Here is a 21,894-nt window from a genome sequence, read left to right as displayed (position 1 = left end):
AGGTACCAGTGGCTCACTCCTGTAATGCTAGCTACTCAAGAAGCTGAGATCTGAGGATCAAGACTCAAAGCCAGGAAGTGGCGCTGTAGCTCAAGTGGTAGAGCACTCGCCTTGAGCTGAAGAGCTGAGGGACAGCGCCCAGGCCCAGAGTTCAAGCCCCATGACCGACCAAAAAAAAAAAAAAAGACTCAAAGCCAGAGCTGGGAATGTGTCTTAGTGGTAGGGTGCTTGCCTAGCATGCATGTAACCCTGGGTTCGATTCCTAAGTATCATACAAAGAAAAAGCCAGAAGTGACTCTCAAGCTCAAGTGGTAGAGTGCTAGCCTTGAGCAAAAGAAGCTCAGAGACAGTGCCCAGGCCCTGAATTCAAGCCCCAGGACTGGCAAAATAAATTAACCACTTCACTGAGATATATAATTCCAGAACATTCTGACTATCCCAGAGCATTCCCCATTCTGCCCCATTCTTGGCCACTTTTGAAGACATACCTATATTAGCAGCACTGGGCTTCGAACTCAGGGCCCATGATTACCAGTCAGGTGCCCTCCCCTTGAGCCATACACTCTCAGCCCCAGCAACCTTTTTATCTCTATAGATTTCTCCAACTGGAACTTTCATTGCAATGGAATCATAAAATAAGTGGTCTCTGGGACTGCCTTCTTAGCATCAAGGTGCATTCATATTAAAGCAAGCATAATGACTTCATCCCTATTTTGATGGCTGAGTAATATTCCATGGCTTTTCTTGGGTTTCTCCACCCATTGGTTGATGGGCATTTGAGTGGCTCTGGTCTCTTGCTATTAGGACTAAAGTTGATAGGAACAATCATGAACAGGGCATATAACTCAGAGAAGAATCGCTGGGTCACAGGGCGAGTTCACAATTCACCTCTTGAGAAAGTGCCAGAGAACTTCCAGAGTGGCTGCACCAGTGCACATTTCCCTAGGCGGCGTCCATCCTACCAGCCTGGACATGCTGTATCACCTGCAATGGCCACCTCCTCTACCCAGGTCTCAGTCTCGGACCTTCTCTACAAAACCATCGACACTGAGTCTCAACCCAGCTGGGTTTGCTGTCGGAGACCTCTGGCCCTGTCAAGGTGTTTTAGGGTGTCACTGGGGAATGAATGGGCAACGCTGATATCATATCCAGTAGAGGCCAGAGATGCCGCTAAACATCTAACAATGCACAGCACAGGCCAGCAGCAAAAAAAATGACCTACATCTAACCAGCACCGGGAGGAGAGAATGCCCACGTTAGATGCAGGCACTGCTGAGAACCTGCCACTGTCCCCACAGGGACACTTTCCAATATGCCACGTGATCATTTACCAAGTTACGACACGCACGGCATAGCAGCAGTGAGTGAGCACTCCCGTTTCTCTGCCCCCTTGCCCAACCCGCAGCACTCTGCCAGCCCCACAGGCGTGCAGAAGGCTTTTCTAGCGCATGCCTGTAATCTCAGCCATCAGGAAGCAGAGACAGAAAAAAATCTCTGCATCGTCTGGAGGGTCCTTAGAAAGCTAAAGATTGACCTCCCTTACGACCCAGTCATACCACTTCTAGGCATCTACCCTGAACAACAGGAACCAATATACAAGGACACGTGCACCTCCATGTTTATTGCAGCACTGTTCGCAATAACTAGGATATGGAAACAACCTAGGTGCCCCACCACAGATGAATGGATCCAAAAATTGTGGTATCTATACACAATGGAATATTATGCAGCCATTAGAAATGACAAAATAATGGCATTTGCAGGGAAATGGATGGGGCTAGAAGGAATCATGTTGAGCGAGGTAAGCCAAGAACGAAGAGACAAACGGTACATGGTCTCCCTCATAAGTGGATGCTAAATCCAAAATGTTAGGTGATACGACAAAACTAACAGGACTTAAGAAACAAAGAACTCCCGCTCATCTGGTTGAACCACTACTAAATATCCTCATGCTGCTGATCACAAATATGGTATATAACATGTGAACACTGTTATATATTACAGACTGTGGTAGACAATTTGCTCCAGGGAAGTTAGAATGAACTTGTGACTTTGAAATTATGTAATCACTTAATCACAATCAAAAAAAAAAAAAAAAAGAACCTCGGGGAAGGGAGGGAGGGAGGGGATGGTAGGGGGAAAACAATGGAGGGGGTAACGATGTTCAAGAGGAAGTGTACTCATAACCTCACTCATGTAACTGTAACCCTCTGTATAGTAGCTTTACAATTAAAAAAAAAAAAAAAAAATCTCTGCATCCTTCTAGGATAGCCGAGACCCCATCTCAAATCAAGCCAAGTCTTTTCTACTAGGCATAGTTCCAACTGGTCAGTTCCTTCCTTGCCTGCATCATTAGCAGAAGAGTCTCATTCTTACCTGGTGCCGGTAATTATACCAGCCATTGGAGCCCGCCACAATCACCACCCAGTGCTTGCCCCCGTCCTCGGGGTCGTCCACGCCCACAGGAATGGCACCTGCGCCCAGGACCAGGCTGAGAAGCAGCACCACTGCACTCCGCGCCATTCTGTGCCTCCAGAGTCCAACTGCAAAAGTCAGAGAAGCAAAGTGTACAGCCACATAAAAAGGACTGAGAAGAACAAAGAACCTTAAGAAGGTGGCTCAAGCCTGTAATCCTTCTATTCAGGAGGCTGAGATCAGAGGATCAAGATTGGAAGCCAGCTGGGGCCAGAAAGTCTGTGAGAGGCTCATCTCCAATGAATCACCAAAAAAAAGTCTATCCTGGTTGACCATTAGCTCAGTCTTTGTCCTTGGAGGAGTTGTGGAGAATTGTTCTCACTTTATTACTAGAACAGAACAAAAACAAGGTGGTTTCCTGAATTTGGGCTGTTGGCTTTAAGATAAGACATTGCTTGTTTGAGGGACCACCTGCCTTACAAGTCTGGTCATTCCAGGAACCTAAGGGGAGTGCAAAGGGACTGTGGCAGAGAATAGCTCAGATACAAAGTTGGGGAACTTGTCATGAATTCACAGGACTCAGCAAAAGCATCTTTTAAGTTGTACCTGACATCTTTTGGTGGTTTTGGTTGGGGGGGTGGAGGGGTGGGGGGAGGGAGTTGTTGCTTTTTGTGTGTTTTATGTTCGACAGGGACCCAACTATGTAGCCCAGACTGGCCTGGAACTCCTGATCTTCCCACCTGTCTCCTGAGTACTGGGATTACCGGCAGGACCACCATGCCCGGTCTGAATTCACATTTCTTATTTAGTGTTTTTATTGTTATTATAAAGGAGGTGTATCAAGGGGTGACATCTCTTTTTGGGCAATGTCGCCCCTCCTCTCACTCTCTCCCAGTTTTTCCCTCCCAGCCCCACACACAAGTTGTATATTCCTTTTCAACCGAGTGGCCAGTTCCAGGCTGCATTTGCTCACCCTTTGTCCCTCCATTTCTGTGCCCCCGGACCTTCCCAAATAAGCAACCAAAGAAGACAAAAAGAAAACCAAAACAGCAACAAAGGAAACAAAAACTTCTCATTTCCTGGAGAATTCACAGTTCTTTAGCCCCAGGGCAAGTTCCATGGATGGGTAACTGCCATAAAAGGCCCTCAGATTTGCTTTCTATGGTTGTTCTAGGTAAGAAAGTAGACTTCACCAGACACAAGTGAAGATGAGGTCAAAGATGGTCTCACACCAGGCAGGTTCCTCTCTAAGACTAACTACAAAAGGGGCATGTAGAAGAATGTGTGAAGAAACAATCCAGAGTCCAGGCCACAGAGAACAAGAAACAAAACATGGAGGTCCCAGAGCACCCCACGGGAGTGTGGCACAGCTCTCCCCCAACTCAGAGCTCACCCATTCTTTTAGTTTTTGGTCAATCATGGGGCTTGAAGCCTGGGCGCTGTTGCTCAGCTCTTCAGCTCAAGGCTAGCACTCTACCACTTGAGCCACAGCACAACTTATGGTTTTCTGGTGGTTAATTGGAGAACAGAGTCTCATGGATTTTCCTGCCAGAGCTGGCTTTGAACTACGAACCTCAGATCTCAGCCTCCCGAGTGGCTAGGATTACAGGCGTGAGCCACCAGCGCCCGGCTAGAGCTCACACATCTGAGGCACCGCATTCCATTACTGCCAGTAACCAGCTGGTCTCAGAGCAGCTGGCCTAGGTCAGCAGCTTTCTGATCAGCTATTATATTCTTCATGACCAAGTCAAAGCACCAATGACATCATGAGTAATCCTGCAGCATCCCACGACTCTCTCATTTGTAATCACAGGGAAAAGCTAAAGAGGAAGAGGTTCGGGCTGGGAAGGTGGCTCAGTGGTAGAGTGCTTGCCCTGCATGCATGAGGCCCTGGGTTCGATTCCTCAGCACCACATAAGCAAAAAGAAAAAAGCCGGAAGTGGCGCTGTGGCTCAAGTGGTAGAGCGCTAGCCTTGAGCTGAAGAGCTGAGGGACAGCGTCTAGGCCCAGAGTTCAGGACCCACAACCGGGCCCCCCCCCAAAAAAAAAAAAGAAAAAAGAGGAAGAGGTTCGAGGCCCTAGCTCACCTGGCTCCCACAACTGCCTTCAACCTAGCCACAATCCATGAGCCCAATCCCAACACCCCCCAGCTCGCATCCATCCTCCCAACATCCACCACACAATGTGGCCCAGACACACGGCTGTCAGCCACAAGATGAAAATGAGAGACTGAGCAGATATTCCAGAGGGAAGGGACAGGCCAGGTTGTCAGATGGGAATGACAGCCATGGAGAAAGGTGGGGCAGAGACAAGGAAGATTACAACCAAAGGGGAAGAATTCCTTTTCAATAGAGAAGACTGTAAGATGTGAAGAGCAAGTCTATTTGTAACAGCAAACCCACAACTAGTGGCCGTTGCCTAGCCAAATCAGCCATGAGATGCTTTTGACAGGATGCTGGGAAATCTTTAAACAGAATGAAAAGCAAGCTGGACACTATAGCTCACACCTGTAGTCCCAGCTACTCAGGAGTTTGAGATCTGAAAATCAGAACCATCACTGGCAGACAAATCAAAGAGACTCTTATCTCCAGTTAACCAGCAAAAAAAGGTAGAAGTGGAGGTGTGGCTCAAGTAGTAGAGCACCAGCCTTGAGTGAAAAAAGCTAAGCTAAAGTAGGATGCCCTGAGTTCAAGCCCCAGGGGCTGGGAAGGTGGCTCAGTGGTAAAGCGCTTGCCTTGCATGCTTGAGGCCCTGGGTTCGATTCCTCAGCACCCATAAGCAAAAAAAAAAAAAAAGCCAGAAGTGGTGCTGTAGCTCAAGTGGTAGAGCGCTAGCCCTGAGCTGAAGAGCTGAGGGACAGCGCCCAGGCCCAGAGTTCAGGCCCCACGACCGGACCCAAAATAAAACAAAACAAAGCCCAGTACTGGGAGGAAAAAAAATGCAACCAAAGCAAAATTTGATTAGATCTTTCTTTCTTTCTTTCTTTCTTTCTTTCTTTCTTTCTTTCTTTCTTTCTTTCTTTTTTGTCAGTCATAGGGCTTGAACTCAAGGCCTGGGCACTATCTCTGAGCTTTTTTGCTCAAGGCTAACACAAAGAGCCACAACACCACTTCCTCACAAAGTTATCTTTGTATTTGATTTAGGTTACTTTATCTTTTAAGAGAGAGATAGAGAATGAGTGATTCAATGGGAAACTAGACTCTAGATTTAAAAACCTTTGAAGTCCACAGGATTCAGGTTCCACAAAAACTAAGTTCTGAGTCTCAAATGCAAATAATTCCTGGCTACCAGCAGGAAAATGATTCAGTCTGTGTGTGGTCTATGCATTGTTTTCCCAAGACCAGCTTTCCTCCTGTTTGTACTTCTACTCAAAATTACCCATGGGGGGGGGGGGGTAGGAGGAGGGGATGGCGCACAGACCAAGCCACAATGCCTCCCCAAACTTCCTCATGCACAGTTAAGAAAATCTTTTTTTTCTTTTTTTCTTTTTTGGCAAGTCCCAGGGCTTGAACTTATGGCTTGGGCCCTGTCCCTGAACTTCTTTTGCTCAAGGCTAGCACTCTACCACTTGAGCCACAGCACCACATCCAACTTTTTCTGTTTCTGTGGTACTAAGGAATTGAACCCAAGGCTTCATGCCTGCTAGGCAAGGACTCTACCACTGAGCCACATTCCCAGCCCCCAGTGAACATATATTAAAGATTTTCTTGGGCTGGGAATGTGGCTCAGTGGTAGAGTGCTTGCCTAGCATGCATGAAGCTCCGGTTACATTCCTAAACAGAAAAGGCCAGAAATGGCACTGTGGTTCAAGTGGTAGAGTGCTAGCTTTGAGCAAAAAGAATCTCAGGGACAGTGCCCAGGCCCCTGAGTTCAAGCCCCAGGACTGGCAAAAAATAAAATACATACATACATACATACGTGTGTGTTCACTGCTTTATGGTACTAGTACTGAGGCCTGAACTCAAGGCCTTGGCCTCTTGTTTAGCTATTTTGCTCAAGGCTAGTGGAGCCATAGCCCCACTAGCAGCTTTTTAGATCTCAGATATGAATAGCTAGATAAGGCTTTATTTTAAACAAGGTGGTAATAAATTCAAACTTGCTTCTCTGCAGAAATCTCCAGGATTGGGCTGGGAAGGTGGCTTAGTGGTAGAGTGCTTGCTTAGCATGCATGAAGCACTGAGTTAAATTTCTAAGTACCAAATAAACAGAAAAAATGGAAGTAGCCAGGAACTAACAAAAAAAAATGCTTACTGTGAGCTAAGCACCCAGCAAAGGCTCACCTATAATACTAGTTATTCAGGAGGCTGAGATATGAGGATAGTGGTTTGAAAGCAGCCCAGGCACACAAATCCATAAGACAGAAGTAGCAGAGCTGGAGCTCAAGTGGTAGAGATCAAGCCTTGAAAGAAAAAGCTAAGAGACAGAACTCAGCCCCGGGGTTGAAGCCCCAGTACAGGCACCAAAACAACAACAACAAAAAAAAAAACCCTCACTGTAAAATAGCCTGGTGCCTCTGGGTACTACATGTTTTGATCATATCAAGTGGCTGTGAATGGGGATGAACCTGTCCCATTTAGGACAGTATAAAAAAAAAAACTGTGGATGTTTGCACAGCAATAAAATAGGCTGACATCCTCTCGGAGGACAAACCTACCTCTAAGTAACACATGGCGGCATTACTGGACACGGTCTGTTCTACTTCCTCAACAGATCAGCCCTCCCTCTCCCTCCCTCTCGGCCCCTCCCCTCCTCTCCCTTCCCACCGCTACCATCTATAAAACTCACCACCATTCTCCCTGAGACCACTGCGTCTAGCTCCCTGTCTTTTCTACCCGGCAAAGTATCTGAGACACAGAGCTCCTTGGAAGCAGCCTCGAGGGCATTATTGAAGACAGCACCCACACTCCATCCACCACCCGACCCGCTTCACAGGCTCCACCACTGCAGCTACAAAAGCAGGGTGGTCTCCGCGTCTTCCCCTCGCTGTTTCTCCACGGATGAAACCCTCACCAGCTCCTGCCCATCCCTCCACCTCCACTCAGCAAAGGTCCCGGCACGGTGACACATGCCTGTCATGCCAGCACTCAGGAGACTGAGGCAGGTGACTGGCTAGGCTGGGCGACGGAGAGAATTCGAGACCATTCTGGACTAGGAAAACAAGTCTTAAAAACAAAAGCTTAGAAACGCTCAAAGGGAGCTGGCTTTGTTGACCTAGGGGTAAGAAGAGCTGGCCCATTCCGGTCACTCGATACCCCAGGATGAGTTTCCAACCCCGCACACCCATTTTCACCCAGGAGACAAAGCGCGTGAGCCAGAGTTCCTCCTAGCAGCCCCCAGCTGGGGCCAGGCTGGGGCGGCCTGAGGCGGGGCAGCGCCGGGCTGGCCAGGCCGGACGCGTTCCTGGAATTCCCACCGCCGCAACTCGGGAAGATCGGGCGCCGCGGACCCCCGGCGGGACTCCCGGGGCATTTCTGCTGTGCGCCCCACAGTCCTCCACCACCACCACCCCCTCCGCTCTGAAAGCACCGCCGCCGGAACTCTCCCGAGAGCGGCCCCGGCCGACACCTCCCCAGTGCGGGGAGGCGGGGAGGGGGGAAGGCCGGACGCGCTTAGCCCTGCGTGGCTTCCTTGTGTGCCTCAGTTTCTCCCCTTTTGTCAAAGCACGCATGCGCGACGCGAGAGCCCGCCCCGCCGGCACTACCCCGCAGCACTCAGGGCCGGGAGGTGGCGGGACGTTCCCCCCGGGGAATCCTCGGATTCCTGTCCAGCAGTGGTCGGGGAACGCGAAAAAACCCCGCACGCGAGGCCACGGGTGGTGGCAGCTGGCGCCTCGCCCGCAGCCCGGGTCCCGATCTTCCCCCCGCCCTCTCCATCTCCTCCTCTCACCCCCGAGCCTGGGTCTCGGGCCCCGATCGCCCCTCCCGGCCCGCGGTTACCTGCGCGGGTGACGCCGGCTGCGGGGACGACGAGAGCGTGAGAACCCTCCGGCGCCCGCCCGGCTGAGATTGAACCGCAGCGCCGCCGCTCCCTGCGCTGGCGCTGCTGCTCCGCGGTGATTGGTGGGACGGAAGGGTGGGGCACCTGGGAGAACCAATAGGAACCGAGAGTGAGGCCGGCCAGGAGGACTACAAATCCCAGCGTCCCGGGGCGGTGTTCCCGGGCCCCGGCTGGGAGGCTGGGGCTTTGGCCGGACTTGGGGTTCCTTACCTGGCGCAGACCCAGACTCAGGAGAGGTGAAAGGTCAAGCTGATCTCCTGATTTCCAACCTGGTGATGGGATTGGAACTACCCAGGGGATCTTTCAGATTTAGTGAAGCGCACTTGTCATCTTTATGGATTGTGCCTGGAGTTTTAGAAGTTCTAAAGGAATACCAGGTGATCCGAGTGTGCAAAACCGTTTAATCCTACACAACAACCCTTGGAGAGATGGGCAAGATCCTGGAGATCGGTTTTCCCTGGGTTACAATACGTCTTAAGCGGTCAGACCAGAATCGGGACCTCAGTGGTCCAATTGCTGAGTCCTTTGCTCTCAATCCCTAAACAATACTACTTCCCAAGAGGATTTAGTTGGTATTGTTACAGGTGTTTTCTTTTAGTGCAACACTGTTTATTTAACTTCAAAAACATTTCCGGGGCTGGGAAAGTGGCTCAGTGGTAGAGCGCTTGCCTAGCATACGTGAAGCCCTGCGTTCGATTCTACAGTACCACATAAACAGAAAAAGCCCGAAGAGGCGCTGTGGTTAGTAGAGTGGTAGCCTTGAGCAAAAGAAGCTCAGGGACAGTGATCAGTCCTAAGTTCAAGCCCCATGACTGGAAAAAAAAAAAAAAAAAAAAAAAGGCATTCTAAACATACAAAAAATAACAAACATTGCAAATTGTATATAAGTGAAGATGGACTCTTGATTTTCATTGACCAAGTGCTTCTTTGTAGACAATGACTATTTCTACAGTTTGCTTTGAAAGTTGCAAATCTACCACACCTAAGTTAAAAAGGAAATCCAACACTTCCCACACCAGCTAAGGGTCCCTCTTTTCCATAGCTAAGAATGGCAGGAAAGGGCTGGGAAGGTGGCTCAGTGGTAGAGTGCTTGCCTTGCATGCATGAGGCCCTGAGTTCGATTCCTCAGCACCACATGAGCGAAAAGAACAAAGCCAGAAGTGGCGCTGTGGCTCAAGTGGTAGAGCGCTACCCTTGAGCTGAAGAGCTGAGAGACAGCGCTCAGGCCCAGAGTTCAGGCCCCACAACCGGACCAAAAAAAATAATAATAAAATAAATTTTTTAAAAAAGAATGGCAGAAAATGTCACGTCACTATGTCTTCAAGACAACCTGAAGCTAAATGGATGCCCAACCTAGTGTCAACAGCTCCAGCCTCACAGTGCACCACACCATGCCCCTACAAAATACATCCCCCACCCACCACCAGCCTTCGTTGTTTTGTTCTTTTTACAAACTATAGATAAGTGCAGTTGGTACCTCAGGATTTCTAGCCAATAACTGTAGCCTTACCATCACTTTACAAATAGATAAAACTTGACACTGGTGGCTCATGCCTATAATCCTAGCTACTTAGGAGGCTGAGACCTGAAGGTCAAGGTTCAAACCCAGCCAGGGAAGCAAAGTTCTTGAGCCTCTTATCTCCAATTAACAAGGGGAAAAAAGTTCAAGTCGTGGCATACAAGACTTTAGTGAACAAAAGTCAAGTGAGAATAAAAGCCCTAATACTGGAACACACACACACACACACTCACAATTGACAATAAAATACCAGGAGCATCTTCAAATGCTTTGTCACACCAATAGCAAGGAGAATTTTTTTAATGTTTGCAACTTGGCTACAGTTTCAGTTATCACCATGGCCAAGTTATGTAAGCATTTGGCAACTTTTGCACTTTGAGACTTCAATATGGTCATGGTCAAATTTTAAAATTAAACCCAATGAGGACAGCCATACCACATCAATCATGGTGCTGCCCTATTCTAAGGTGACAGATAAACGATGCTTTCATTTGCCCTCCTCCTTCTCTTCTTCCTCTTCCTCTTCCGTCATTTTCCCAGCAACTTTAGTGGACCTTTTGTGCCACTAAATATCCCTTTAGACTTACAATGTGGAAAAAAACAAGGATACATTTTAAGTGAGAGGTCAAATTCTGCCATGCTTTGGTAAAAAGCCAGAAGTATTTGCTTCTCACCTTACAATACTCCCCAGCATTGCCTCCTTAGACATTCATGGCTGCTTTCCTCTGTCATTCAATTATTCTGTATCTCACCCATCTTCTTTGCCACACCTCCATCTGAGATGCGGGCACATACCACTACATCTAGTTTATGGAAATGAGGGAAGGGGAAATCTTGCTAATTTTTTTGCTCAGGCTGAACTTAAACTGCTATCCTCTTAATCTTGGCCACCCAAGTAGCTGGGATTAAAGGCATGAACCACCATACTGGCTTCTGTCACCTATTTTTGTAAATAAAGGTTTATGGGATGACAGCTGCATCCATGGGTGTCTTCTCTAGCTGTAGAAGAGATTGCATGTGAGAGACTGCATAGCCCATAAAGCTGAAAATATTTATTTTACCTTATTTTTTGTCCATCATGGGGCTTGAGCTCTGTCTGGGCCTGGACACTTTCCCTGAGGTCTTCAGCTCAAGGCAAGCGCTCTACCACTTGAGTCACAGCACCACTTCTGGTTTTCTGGTGGTTTATTGGAGATAACAGTCTCATAGACCTTCCTGCCCGGGCTAGCTTTGAACCATGATTCTCAGATCTCAGCCTCCTGAATAGCTAGGATTACAGGCATGAGCCACCAGCACCTGGCAAAGCTGATAATATTTATGGTCCATCCTTGAAAGAAAAAGTTTTGCCAGCCCTGAGTCAAGTACATGCTATGTGTACCAAGAGCACAGTTTGGAAATGACCTTGGGACTCAAGCCCAGGTCTATCCCAGTCCACAGCCAGTTCTAAGGTACAGAGCACTACAAGTTCATTCATCCAGTCATGCCACACGGGGCTGGGAAGGTGGCTCAGTGGTAGAGAGCTTGCCTTGCATGCATGAGGCCCTGGGTTCGATTCCTCAGCTCCACATAAGCAAAAAGAAAAAAGCCGGAAGTGGCTCTGTGGCTCAAGTGGTAGAGCGCTAGCCTTGAGCTGAAGAGCTGAGGGACAGTGCCCAGGCCCAGAGTTCAGGCTCCATGACCAGACCCGCCCCCCCCCCCCCGAAAAAAAAAAAGTCATGCCACACATTCAGTAAGCACCCCATGTGTGCAGGGAATAGCTTGAGATAAGTAGGATTCCATTTCTACCACTTAGAAATGTGCTGTTTAGTAAGAGACAGAAATGTGTTCTTAACCACCCCCTCATTCACCAGGAATAAAAGCTAGACTTGGGCTGATTAGGCCTTAACAGTTGAATACTTGTAGGGGCCTGATACCTGGCAAAACATTGGGAGCAGCCACAGCTTCTTCATACCGCAGTGAGGGCTAAGAGCTGACTTTACAACCAGGAAAGTGGCTATAATTGGAGACCAATGGGAGGAGCTGCTGGGGGTTGCCATGGTGATGGTTAGGAGAGGCTGCAGGGTGGCTAGGGTTGTCCAGCCTCAAGAAGGAGGCAGAGGACGAGTACAGGCCTGGACGCACAAGACTACTCCTCCATTTACAAACCATGTGACCCAGGCAACTTCCTTTGCTGTCTGTGTCCAGGGTTCCCCAGTGGGAAAAGCAGTACGTACTTCATGTAGTCTCTGAGAATTCTATTTGCTAAGAGAATTCTATTTGCTAACACATTGCTGAGGTCCAAGTAAATGCTCCCTAAATTCATGTTCCTGCCTAGGTTCTGGGAACCCCTTCAGTGAGGAAAACAAGGTGGAAATCTGTGCCTTGGGCATCACCTGTGCTCTAGGTGCCCTCTGAGGGGACGTCAGCATAGCATAAGAAATGCTGTGCCAGGGGAAGTCCTATTGGCTCAGCTGGCCACCTATACACCCCCTGGTGGCAGCAAGGTAGGTAGACTGGCATCAGGGCCCCCTGGGTATGTAGGACTCTCTTCACCACCACCATACACATCCCAGCAAATGCCTCCAAAAAACCATGGCTGGTGCTCATGCCACCAGACTAAACAAGAAGAGGTTGGTAAGGCCAGATATGAGCAAGGATTGTCACCCAGTGTGACAGCAAACTGAGTCACTACAGAAAAATTCACAGAGGAGTCATTGCAGATTTTTTTTAATCTAATGGTGAGAGATGGAGAAATTAAGATCGTAAAACCAACAGCTCAGCACTGGTCGCTCATGCCTGTAATTCGGATCATAGTTGAATGCCAGCCCAGGAAAGAAAGTTCAGAAGACCTTTTTTTTTTTGGTCAGCCATGGGGTTTGAGCTCAGGACCTGGACACTGTCTCTGAGCTATTTCTGCTTTGTTTGTTTGTTTGTTTGGGGGGTTGTTCTTTTTTTTTCTTTTTTGTTGGTCTTGGGGCTTGAGCACTGGGCCTGGGCATTGAACCTGAGTTCTTCAGCTCAAGGCTAGCCCTCTACCACTTGAGCCACATGCCATTTCTGGTTTTCTAGTGGTTAATTGGAGATAAGTTGCATGGCCTTTCCTGCCCAGGCTGGCTTTGAACCATGATCCTCAGATCTCAGCCTCCTGAGTAGCTAGGATTATGGGCATGATCCACCAGCACCCAGCTTCATGAGACTCTTATCTCCAATTAATCACTAAAAAGCCAGAAGTATGGCTCAAGTGGTAGAGTGCCAGCCTTAAGCAAAAAGCTAAAGGACAGTGTCCAGCCCTTGATTTCAAGTCCCAGTGCCAGCACAAAGAAAAGTTGTAATATGGGGAACTTTTATGCTTAAACTGACCTTGAACCATCATCTACCAGTAAATTGAGCCTGTCCAGCTCCCCAGAGTCTCCCTTAGGCCCTTTCAGGTGGATTTAAAAATTGTTCTTACTCTGCCTCCCTCTGAGTGTTTGCTCCTAACTCCTTTGGTTTACATTTTATTCTAGTACTGCTTCTTTCTCTCTCTCTCTCTCTCGCTCTTTTTTTTTTTTTTGGTTGGTCGTGGGGCCTGAACTCTGGGCCTGGGCACTATCTCTGAGCTCTTCAGCTCAAGGCTATCATTCTACCACTTGAGCCACAATGCCACTTCCAGCTTTTTCTGCTTATGTGGTACTGAGGAATCGAACTCAGTGGTACTGAGGGATCGAAGCCAGGGCCTCATGCATGCAAGGCAAGCACTCTACCACTGTGCCACCTTCCCAGCCCCTGTTTTTAATTTTTTAAATTTTGGCAACTCTATAGAACCTGACACTTCCCATTTTAATCATCTTAAGTGTGTGTTCAGTGGCTTCTATTACAGTCACATTGCTGTGCAATTGACACCACTGTTTCCAAAACTCCAGCTCAAAAACCCATTCCTGCTTTCCCAGAATAAAACCTTACTGTGGCAATATGGCCTGGCTCCACCTGTTCCCATGACCTCATTTCCCGTCCACTCCACACACCTGGGCAGGGTCTTCATGCCTTCCTTTGTACCAAAAGCTCTCATTTCCTGCAAAATCCTTCCCCTTTCAGTCAAACAGCTGGTGCTGGCCCCAGGGGCAGCTTCTCTTTACAGCAGCGATCTTGAGCCAGTGACCTAAATAGCACACAAACCTTTATCAGTCCAGCCTTCTACCTGCCTTCATTCTTTGAATGTCTAAATCAATTCAATGCCTTGCAACTAATATGTAAACTGCTTGATGACAAGGGTTCTGCATATCTTATTTCATCTTCTTACTTTTTCTTTTTGTCGTCCTGAGGATTGAACTCGGGTCTTCGTGTGTACTAAGCAGGCACTCTAATACTTGAACTCTCTCCAGTCCTTTTTTTGCATTATTTTCAAGATAGTCTCTTGCTTTATCATGCCTGGGCTTGCCTGGACTGCAATCCTCTGATTTGTGTTTCCTTTTACTTCTGGGATAACAGGTGCACACCACCTTGTCCAGCCATTATTTGTAATATAGTATGGGAAAATTTCTATACCTGAGATGTCCTTGAACCAGGATCAGCCAGTCTCTACCTCTCAAGTAATTAAAATTATAGGCTTAAGCCACTATGCCTAGCTCTTATTTATTTTCTACACCCTTCTTCATGGCTAAAGTAGTAGCTGTCAGAGTAGAAGGTAGTAAGTTTCTATCCATTGGAGTAAATGGTATGGCAGGATTGGGGATGTAACTAGGTCTAAAGCCTTTGTCTGGCATGCACAAAATCCTGGGTTCAATCCTCAGAACAAAAGGCTTAAGTGGTATGGTCTAAGAAGGTTGATACAATTTGTTGTACTCCTGTACAGCACTTTAAGGATTTCTTTTTATTTTTTGTCAGTCATGGGGCTTGAACTCTGGGCCTGGGCTCTGTCCTTCAGCTCTTCAGCTCAAGACTAGTACTCTATCACTTGAGCCATAGCACCACTTCTGGTTTTTTCTGCTTATGTGGTGCTGAGGAATTGAACCCAAGGCCTCATGCATGCAAAGCAAGCACTATACCCCTAAGCCACCTTCTCAGCCCCCACTTTAAGGATTTCTGATCCAGCATGGCACCGGTGGCTCACACGTAGCTACTCAGGAGGCTGAGATCTGAGGTTATAGTTTAAAGCCAGCTCAAACAGAAAAGGCCGTGAGACTCTTACCTCTAATAAACCACCAGAAAACCAGAAGTGGCACTGTGGCTCAAGTGGTAGAATGCTAGCTTTGAGCTAAAGAGCTGAGGGACAGCGCCCAGGCCCAGAGTTCAAGCCTCACAACCGATAAAAAAAGAAAGGAAGGAAGGAAGGAAGAGAGGGAGGGAGGGAGGGAGGGAGGGAAAGAAAGAAAGAAAGAAAGGAAGAAAGAAAGAAAGAAAACTGCTAGCTGTTAGCCAGCAAGTAGCCCCACTACTCAATGGACCAGAATCAACCAACAATTAGAAGGGGGCTAGAAGGGGACCCTTCCCCAGAGCCTCCAGAGGGGAGCCCAAGCTACTGCCATTTGTGAATTGTAATTCACAGTGAAGCAACTTCTCTGAAGTCTTATCATGGGTGCAGCAGAGGAGAGCTGTGCAAGCTCAGGTGAGCAGACCCATAGTCAGGGGCTGTGGTCTTCAGCATACGCTCTAACTGACCAGAGGTGAATCATGGTTCAACTGTTTACCAGCTAGACGTTCTTGTTTACAAATTTAAATAATGGTTAACATTGGAGTGATACTGGGGTTTGAACTCAGCACCTTGTGCTTACCCAACTTGCTTGCTTAGCTGGAGTTCTGCCACTAGAGACTTCAGCCTGGCTTTTTTTGTTGTTGTTATTATTTTGGAGATGGAGTCTCATGCACTTTTCAACCCAGACTGGCTTTGGAGAACACGATCCTCTGATTCTCAGTCCCCTAAGTAACTAGGATTACAGGTATGAGTGACCGGTAGCTGGCCAACAGTTCGTTTTTAACAGTTAACATTTAAAAACTGAAGGCAGAAAAGACACATAGGAGCTACTCAGTTATTGTTTCTTTTCTTCTTCATTCATTTCACGCCCCCCCCCCCCCCCCCGCAAGCCATTGTATTCATTTCCCATCTAGTCTCACCACTGTCTGAGTGACAATTTTAGGTCTTAAATGTTTGCCTCACTTTGCTGTCCTGATTACAGTTCACCATGCCATCTGGCTTTCCTGCTCCCTTCTCTGACCACTTTTTGTTTCCTGCCTCCCACTGGGCAGCCACACTGGCCTCTTACTAAAACTCAGAGCACTCTGAGCTCATTTCTGGACTTTTTCTTCTGCCTAAAAGACTCTTCACAAAGTTCCCTAAGCTTATTCACTGGCTTATATGGCAAAAAATATAACAAGAAAACAGAAAGATACATAAACCTGGAAACTAGGCTTGGTAGCGCATGCACTGGGGAGCCTGAGACAGGGAAATGGTGAGTTCAAGTCCAACTTGGGCTACATAGCAAGACCCTGACTCAAAAAAGCAAAACTAGGGCTGGGAGTGTGGCTTAGTGGTAGAGTGCTTGCCTAGCATGCATGAAGCCCTGGGTTCAATTCCTCAGCACCACAGAAACAAAAAAAGCCAGAAGTGGTGCTGTGGCTCAAGTGGTAGAGCACTAGCCTTGAGCAAAAAGAAACTTAAAGACAGTGCCCAGGCCCTCAGTTCAAGCCCAGGACTGGCAAGGAAAAAAGAAGAAGAAGCTGGGCACCAGTGGCTCGTGCCTATAATCCTAGCTACTCAGGAGGCTGAGATCTGAGGATCACAGTTCAAAGCCACCCTGGGCAGGAAAGTTTTGAGACTCTTATCTCCAATGAACCACCAGAAAACCGGAAGTGGCACTGTGGCTCAAGTGGTAGAGCACTGGCTGAGGGACAGAGGTCAAGCCCCACGACCGACCAAAACAAAGAAAAAAGAAGTGGAACCTACGTGAGGTGATGGCCATTTGTATTTGTATGCATGAGAAATGGACACAACAGAAAGACAAACACAACTTTGCTCTCTGAGACTCTGGGGAGTTGCCAAATTTGACCCAAGTCTCGTACTTCTAGACTTACACTTCACATGATAGAATGAACCCTAAATTAGTTAAACTATCATGATTGGCTTTTTATAAAAGAAGTCTCTCTCTCTCTCTCTCTCCCTCTCCCTCTCCCTCTCTCTCTCTTTCTCTCTCTCTCTCTCTCTCTCACACACACACACACACACACACACATACACACACAAACACACACACACACACACACACACACACACGCGTCAGCCAGAGCTTCTCAGTTCATTTGGGGAGGTGAGCGGAGACAGCACTGAGGACCGCAGACCTGGCTAAGGCTCAGGAGAGAGAAAGATAAGACCTTGGAGTACAGCCACTTGTTCCTGCTGCTAGGAACATGGCCTGCAAGACGAAGCCACTTTTCCAAACCAGCTGAGAGCAAGCGATTTAAACAGAAGAATCCGTGAAGCTTCTGATTTCGCACTTGAAGTCCTTCTCTCCCCTCCCTGCCTTTCCCCTGCTACAACATGGAAACTCAGGACCCAGATAAGAGTTAAAGGAGACAGAGGAGCAACTGCAGAAACACATGCCCCAGCCAGCAGAGGAAATGTGGGATGTCTATTCCTCTCTTTCAGAGCAGTGTGCAGGCTCTCAGCTTACTCCTGGGAAAAGGAGAGAAGAAGGCCAGTATGCACCCTCTAAAGTTCACATGTTGGAAACTCAGTCCCCTATGCCACAGTTTTGAAAAGTGGAACTTCCTCACAGTGCATTAGGTCACGAAGGCTTTGACCTCAGGAAAGGATTAATGTTTTCTTTTTCAGAGGTGGGTGAGTTATATAGTGAGGGGGGGCTTATTATAAAAGCAGCCCCTGAGCTGGGAATGTGGCTTAGTGGTAGAGTGTTTGCCTAGCATGCATGAAGCCCTGGGTTTGATTCCTCAGTACCACATACACAGAAAAAGCCAGAAGTGGTGCTTCGCTCAAGTGGTAGAGTGCTAGCCTTGCACAAAAGAGCTCAGCGACAGTACCCAGGCCCTGAGTTCAATCCTCAGCCAGCCAGCAGCCATACAAGAGGGTGTCATTTCCCAATCCTCCCCTGGACCAAGTGACCCCTCCCTCCAACCTGGGGAAGGATAAACAGGGAGCCTGCAGCAGCTGACACCATAGCAAACAGGGGCAAAGTGTAGTGGAGAGCCGTGAAGAGGGCCAGGGCGGCCGCTGAGAGCATCCACTACACTGAGGTCATGGCGACTCATGCACATCACACTCAGGTCTACATTACAGATCATCTCTTGGTTGCGCTCACCATTTCTGGTTTATTTATTTATTTTTATTGTCTTTAAGGAGTTGTAAAAAGAGCTGACCATTCAACAGGTCAACTCATTTCTGGTTTTTTTCTAAGACTTTTTTTCTTCTTTTGCCAGTACCAGGATTTGAAGTCCAGAGCTCATACTTGTCCTGTTGCTGTGTTACCACTTGAGCCATGCCTTCAGCCTGGCTTTTTGGTGGTTGATTTGAAGATGGGATCTTGGGGACTCCTGCCTAAACTAATTTTGAACTGTGATCCTCTGGATCTCATCCTCCTGAATAGTTAGGATTGTGAGCATGAGGCACCTGTGCTCCCCCTCCCCAAGTTTAAATAAGTACAATATATCTTGATCAATGTCACCCCTTCTATCATTTTCTCCCAACTTTTAATAGGCTTCTTTCAAAAGCAGTTTTAGGTTCACAAAAAAACTGAGCAGATCATCAACTCAGGTAGTATCCACTCTTGGTGTCGTACATCCCATAGGCTTAGACAGTGTATGAGGATATGAACCTTCCTGTCAGGCAGAATGAAGCCAGGGACATCCATGAGACTCACAGCTGTAATAAATGCAGGGCTGGGAGAGAATGGTCAGTGACTGCTATTAGTGCGAGGTACACAGCTGTGAATATACAAAAACAGCTCAGTGCATTCTTCAAAAGACTGAATTTCAGGGCTGGGAAAGTGGCTCCGTGGTAGAGCGCTTGCCTTGTATGCATGAGGCTCTTAGTTCGATTCCTCAGCACCACATAAGCAGAAAAAGCCAGAAGTGGCGCTGTGGCTCCAGTGGTAGAGCACTAGCCTTGAGCTGAAGAGCTGAGGGACAGCGCCCAGGCCCAGAGTTCAGGCCCCTCGACTGTCCAAAAAAGAAAAACAAAAAGATGGAATTTCAAAGCATGTGAACTATACCCCAATAAGATTGTGCCTTTATTTTTTTATTTTTTTTTCTGCAATTCCTGGAGCTTGAACTTAGGGCCTGGGCACTGTCCCTAAGCATCTTTTGCTCTAGGCTAGCATTCTACCACTTGAGCCACAGCACCATTTGCAAGTTTTTCTGTTTATGTGGTACTGGAGGAGTCAAACCCAGGGCTTCATGTATGCTAAGCAAGCACCCTACCACTGAGCCACATTCCCAGCTCGTAAAGCTATCCCTTTAAAAGAAGCTTTATGCTAAGCACCAGTGGCTCACGCCTATAATCCTAGCTACTCAGGAGGCTGAGATCTGAGGATTGAGGTTTGAAGCCAGCCCAAGCAGGAAAGTCTAGGAGACTCTTATTTCCAATAAGCTAATCAGAAAAATCTGAAAGCAGTGCTGTGGCTCAAGTGGTAAAGCATTAGCCGTGAACATAGAGACCTAGACAGAGCCCAGGCCCAGATTTCAAGCCCTAGTACTGGCAGCAACAGCAGCAGCAGCAACGGAAACATTCATAGATATGAAAATATTAGGTGAATATGTTTTTGTGGCATAAAGATTTGAGCTCAAGGCCTCATACTTGCTAGGCAAGCACTTTGCCTATTGAGCTATGTTATTATTCTCTCTTTCTTTTTTTCTGTAATATTTTGGATAAGATTTTCACCTACCCTGGTCTCTGGCCACTTACATAACTCCTCCTATGTAACTGGGATCACAGTTGTATACCACCACACCAATATGTTGCTTGAGATATGGCATTGAGAACTTTCTGGCCAGCCTATCCTCAAAGCTACAATCCTCTAGTTCTCTGCCTTCCTCTCAAGTAGTTGGGATTACAAGCATGAGCTACTGTGCCTGGCCTATTGGATACTTCCTATAGAAGATTGGCCTAAGTAATCAGGACAAAATCTTCTTCTGTATTAACAAAATTTCATTATCAGCTGGGCGCTAGTGGCTCACGCCTATAATCCTAGCTATTCTGGAGGCTGCGATCTCAGGATCCCAGTTCAAAGCCAGCCTGGGCAGAAAAGAAGATTCTTCTCTCTAATAAACTACTCAGAAAAAGCCAGAAATGGAATTGTGGCCCAAGTGGTAGAGCTCTAGCCTTGAGCATAAAAGAGGCTCAAGGACAGTGCCCAGGCCCTGAGTACAAGCCCCAGGCCCAGCAAAAAGAAGAGAGAATAAAAACCTTCATTATCATCCCCCTTTCCATCGGTCTCCATATTATGCATCCTTGAAAACTGCCTTTAATCCTTCCTAGCACCACTCTGGGTGATAAACAGAAGGGTCTGATTCTTCTGTGCATCCCCGAGTATCAAGACTGTCCTGGGGCCTGAGAGTTTTTGTCTTTACCATCGTGAGAGAGAAGCAGTGATTGTGGTTTAGGAGGCAAGGGAGGGGGTGGGTTGCGGGGGTGGAGGGGTGAGGGAGTCAAGTCACGGGTCCCCTCTTCCTGCTGAGTCTTGGAGAAGATCCCTTAGTTCCCCCACTCCTTTGCCAGTAAGCACTTCTTGGTCACTCACTGGCAGATGCGTTTCGTGGACTTTGGCTGTCATGTGATGGTGTGCGCTAGTCTGGGTGGGGTGAATTACTTAGATTAGTTCAGCCAAACAAAGCCAAGCATTTCCCCTTCAGCTGTATCCTGGATGAACAAATCTTTAACATTTTGCCCTGCCCTGCACTTGAGGCCTTGCAGGGATGTGGTAGGATAAAGAGATCTGGGACCCTGGAGCCCGAAGGCAACTGGGGACCAGCCTGTGACAGAAGCATGAGTTGCCCAGAGCCAGCTGGGTAACTTTAAAAGCGTCATACAGGACTTCGTTCACAGCTGCAGAGAAGTCACATTTTTGAGAGGTCAAATTGGGATTCCTTATTAGAAAGAAACGTACCGCAAGTGGACTAGTGTCCCAAAGAACCTGAAGCCCTGAATGCAGTTATTACAAAGCTTATAAAGGCAAAACCCACATCAAGGCAGAAGTGATATGGTATGGGGACTAGCAAAGCTTGTTCTGTAGAAGCAAGCTATCTAGGGGGAACAATCAAAGACAAACTGAGGAACCTAAGCAACTCCATTTCACTTAAGACCCCCATCTCAGTTCTGCAACTTAACCCTTGACCCACTTCAGCCCCATTGCCAGGAATTAGGGCAGCAAGCCTTGCACAAACAATTCTCGGAACCACAGATAGTGTTTTCTCAAGACAGTAGGTCAAGGTATCTGAAAGTCCAGAGCTGCCCCTCCTCGGGTCTGGTGACCATTATCTAACCCAGACACCCTGCAGTTTAGCACCTGTCCTCTTGAGACTCCCCTGTGGCGCAAGCCAACCAGTTTAAAGTAGTCAGCCCCCATGATCTAACCAACAACTTGTTTCTGGTCCTTTCCCACTTTGTAATGCACCAATCATACTATAGAGTTGTTTTATGATTTTCCCGCGGTTTGTAGTCATTTGTTACAAGAAGTTATGATGAATGCAAAGCCCCAGCCTTCCCTAAAAAATGTATAAAAAGTGCTGTAACCCTGGGCTCAGGGCCTCTCAGCGTCATGGGCTGCTGCCATGTACGTGGGGGGACTAAGCTCGAGCTTGCAATAAAGACTCCTTTGCTTTTACATTGGTGACGGTCCCTGGTGGTCTTTTGGGTAAAGATTTCCGAATTCGGCTTTACAAAACAAGGGCAAGTATTCTCTGGAGCAAAACTTTCCTAGAGCTAAACAACTCATGACACATCTGCAATTCGAAGAATATCACCTGGATAGTACTTAACCACCCACAACACAGCTGTAGTT

General features: G+C 47.6%; 1 protein-coding gene across 2 annotated transcripts in view; it reads right to left on the bottom strand.

Moving 5' to 3' along the window:
* The window catches only part of Lgmn (legumain), a 31,596-nt gene extending 23,154 nt beyond the window's left edge, over positions 1 to 8,442 (bottom strand). The window contains exons 1-2 of one of the 2 annotated variants that reach the window (XM_042692621.1): positions 8,352 to 8,442; positions 2,377 to 2,543 (exon numbers count right to left, since the gene is read on the bottom strand). In XM_042692621.1, the coding sequence (XP_042548555.1) occupies positions 2,377 to 2,523 (147 nt within the window). In that variant the 5' untranslated portion in view covers positions 2,524 to 2,543; positions 8,352 to 8,442. Of the gene's footprint in view, positions 1 to 2,376; positions 2,593 to 8,351 lie in introns of those variants that run through there. The other variant, XM_042692622.1, reaches the window with a different exon arrangement.
* Positions 8,443 to 21,894: the final 13,452 nt, after the last annotated feature.

Source organism: Dipodomys spectabilis, unplaced genomic scaffold, assembly GCF_019054845.1.
Source record: "Dipodomys spectabilis isolate Male_0828 unplaced genomic scaffold, ASM1905484v1 ptg000157l, whole genome shotgun sequence".
Classification (NCBI taxonomy): Eukaryota; Metazoa; Chordata; class Mammalia; order Rodentia; family Heteromyidae; genus Dipodomys; species Dipodomys spectabilis.
This window is presented reverse-complemented; position numbering and strand designations above follow the sequence as displayed.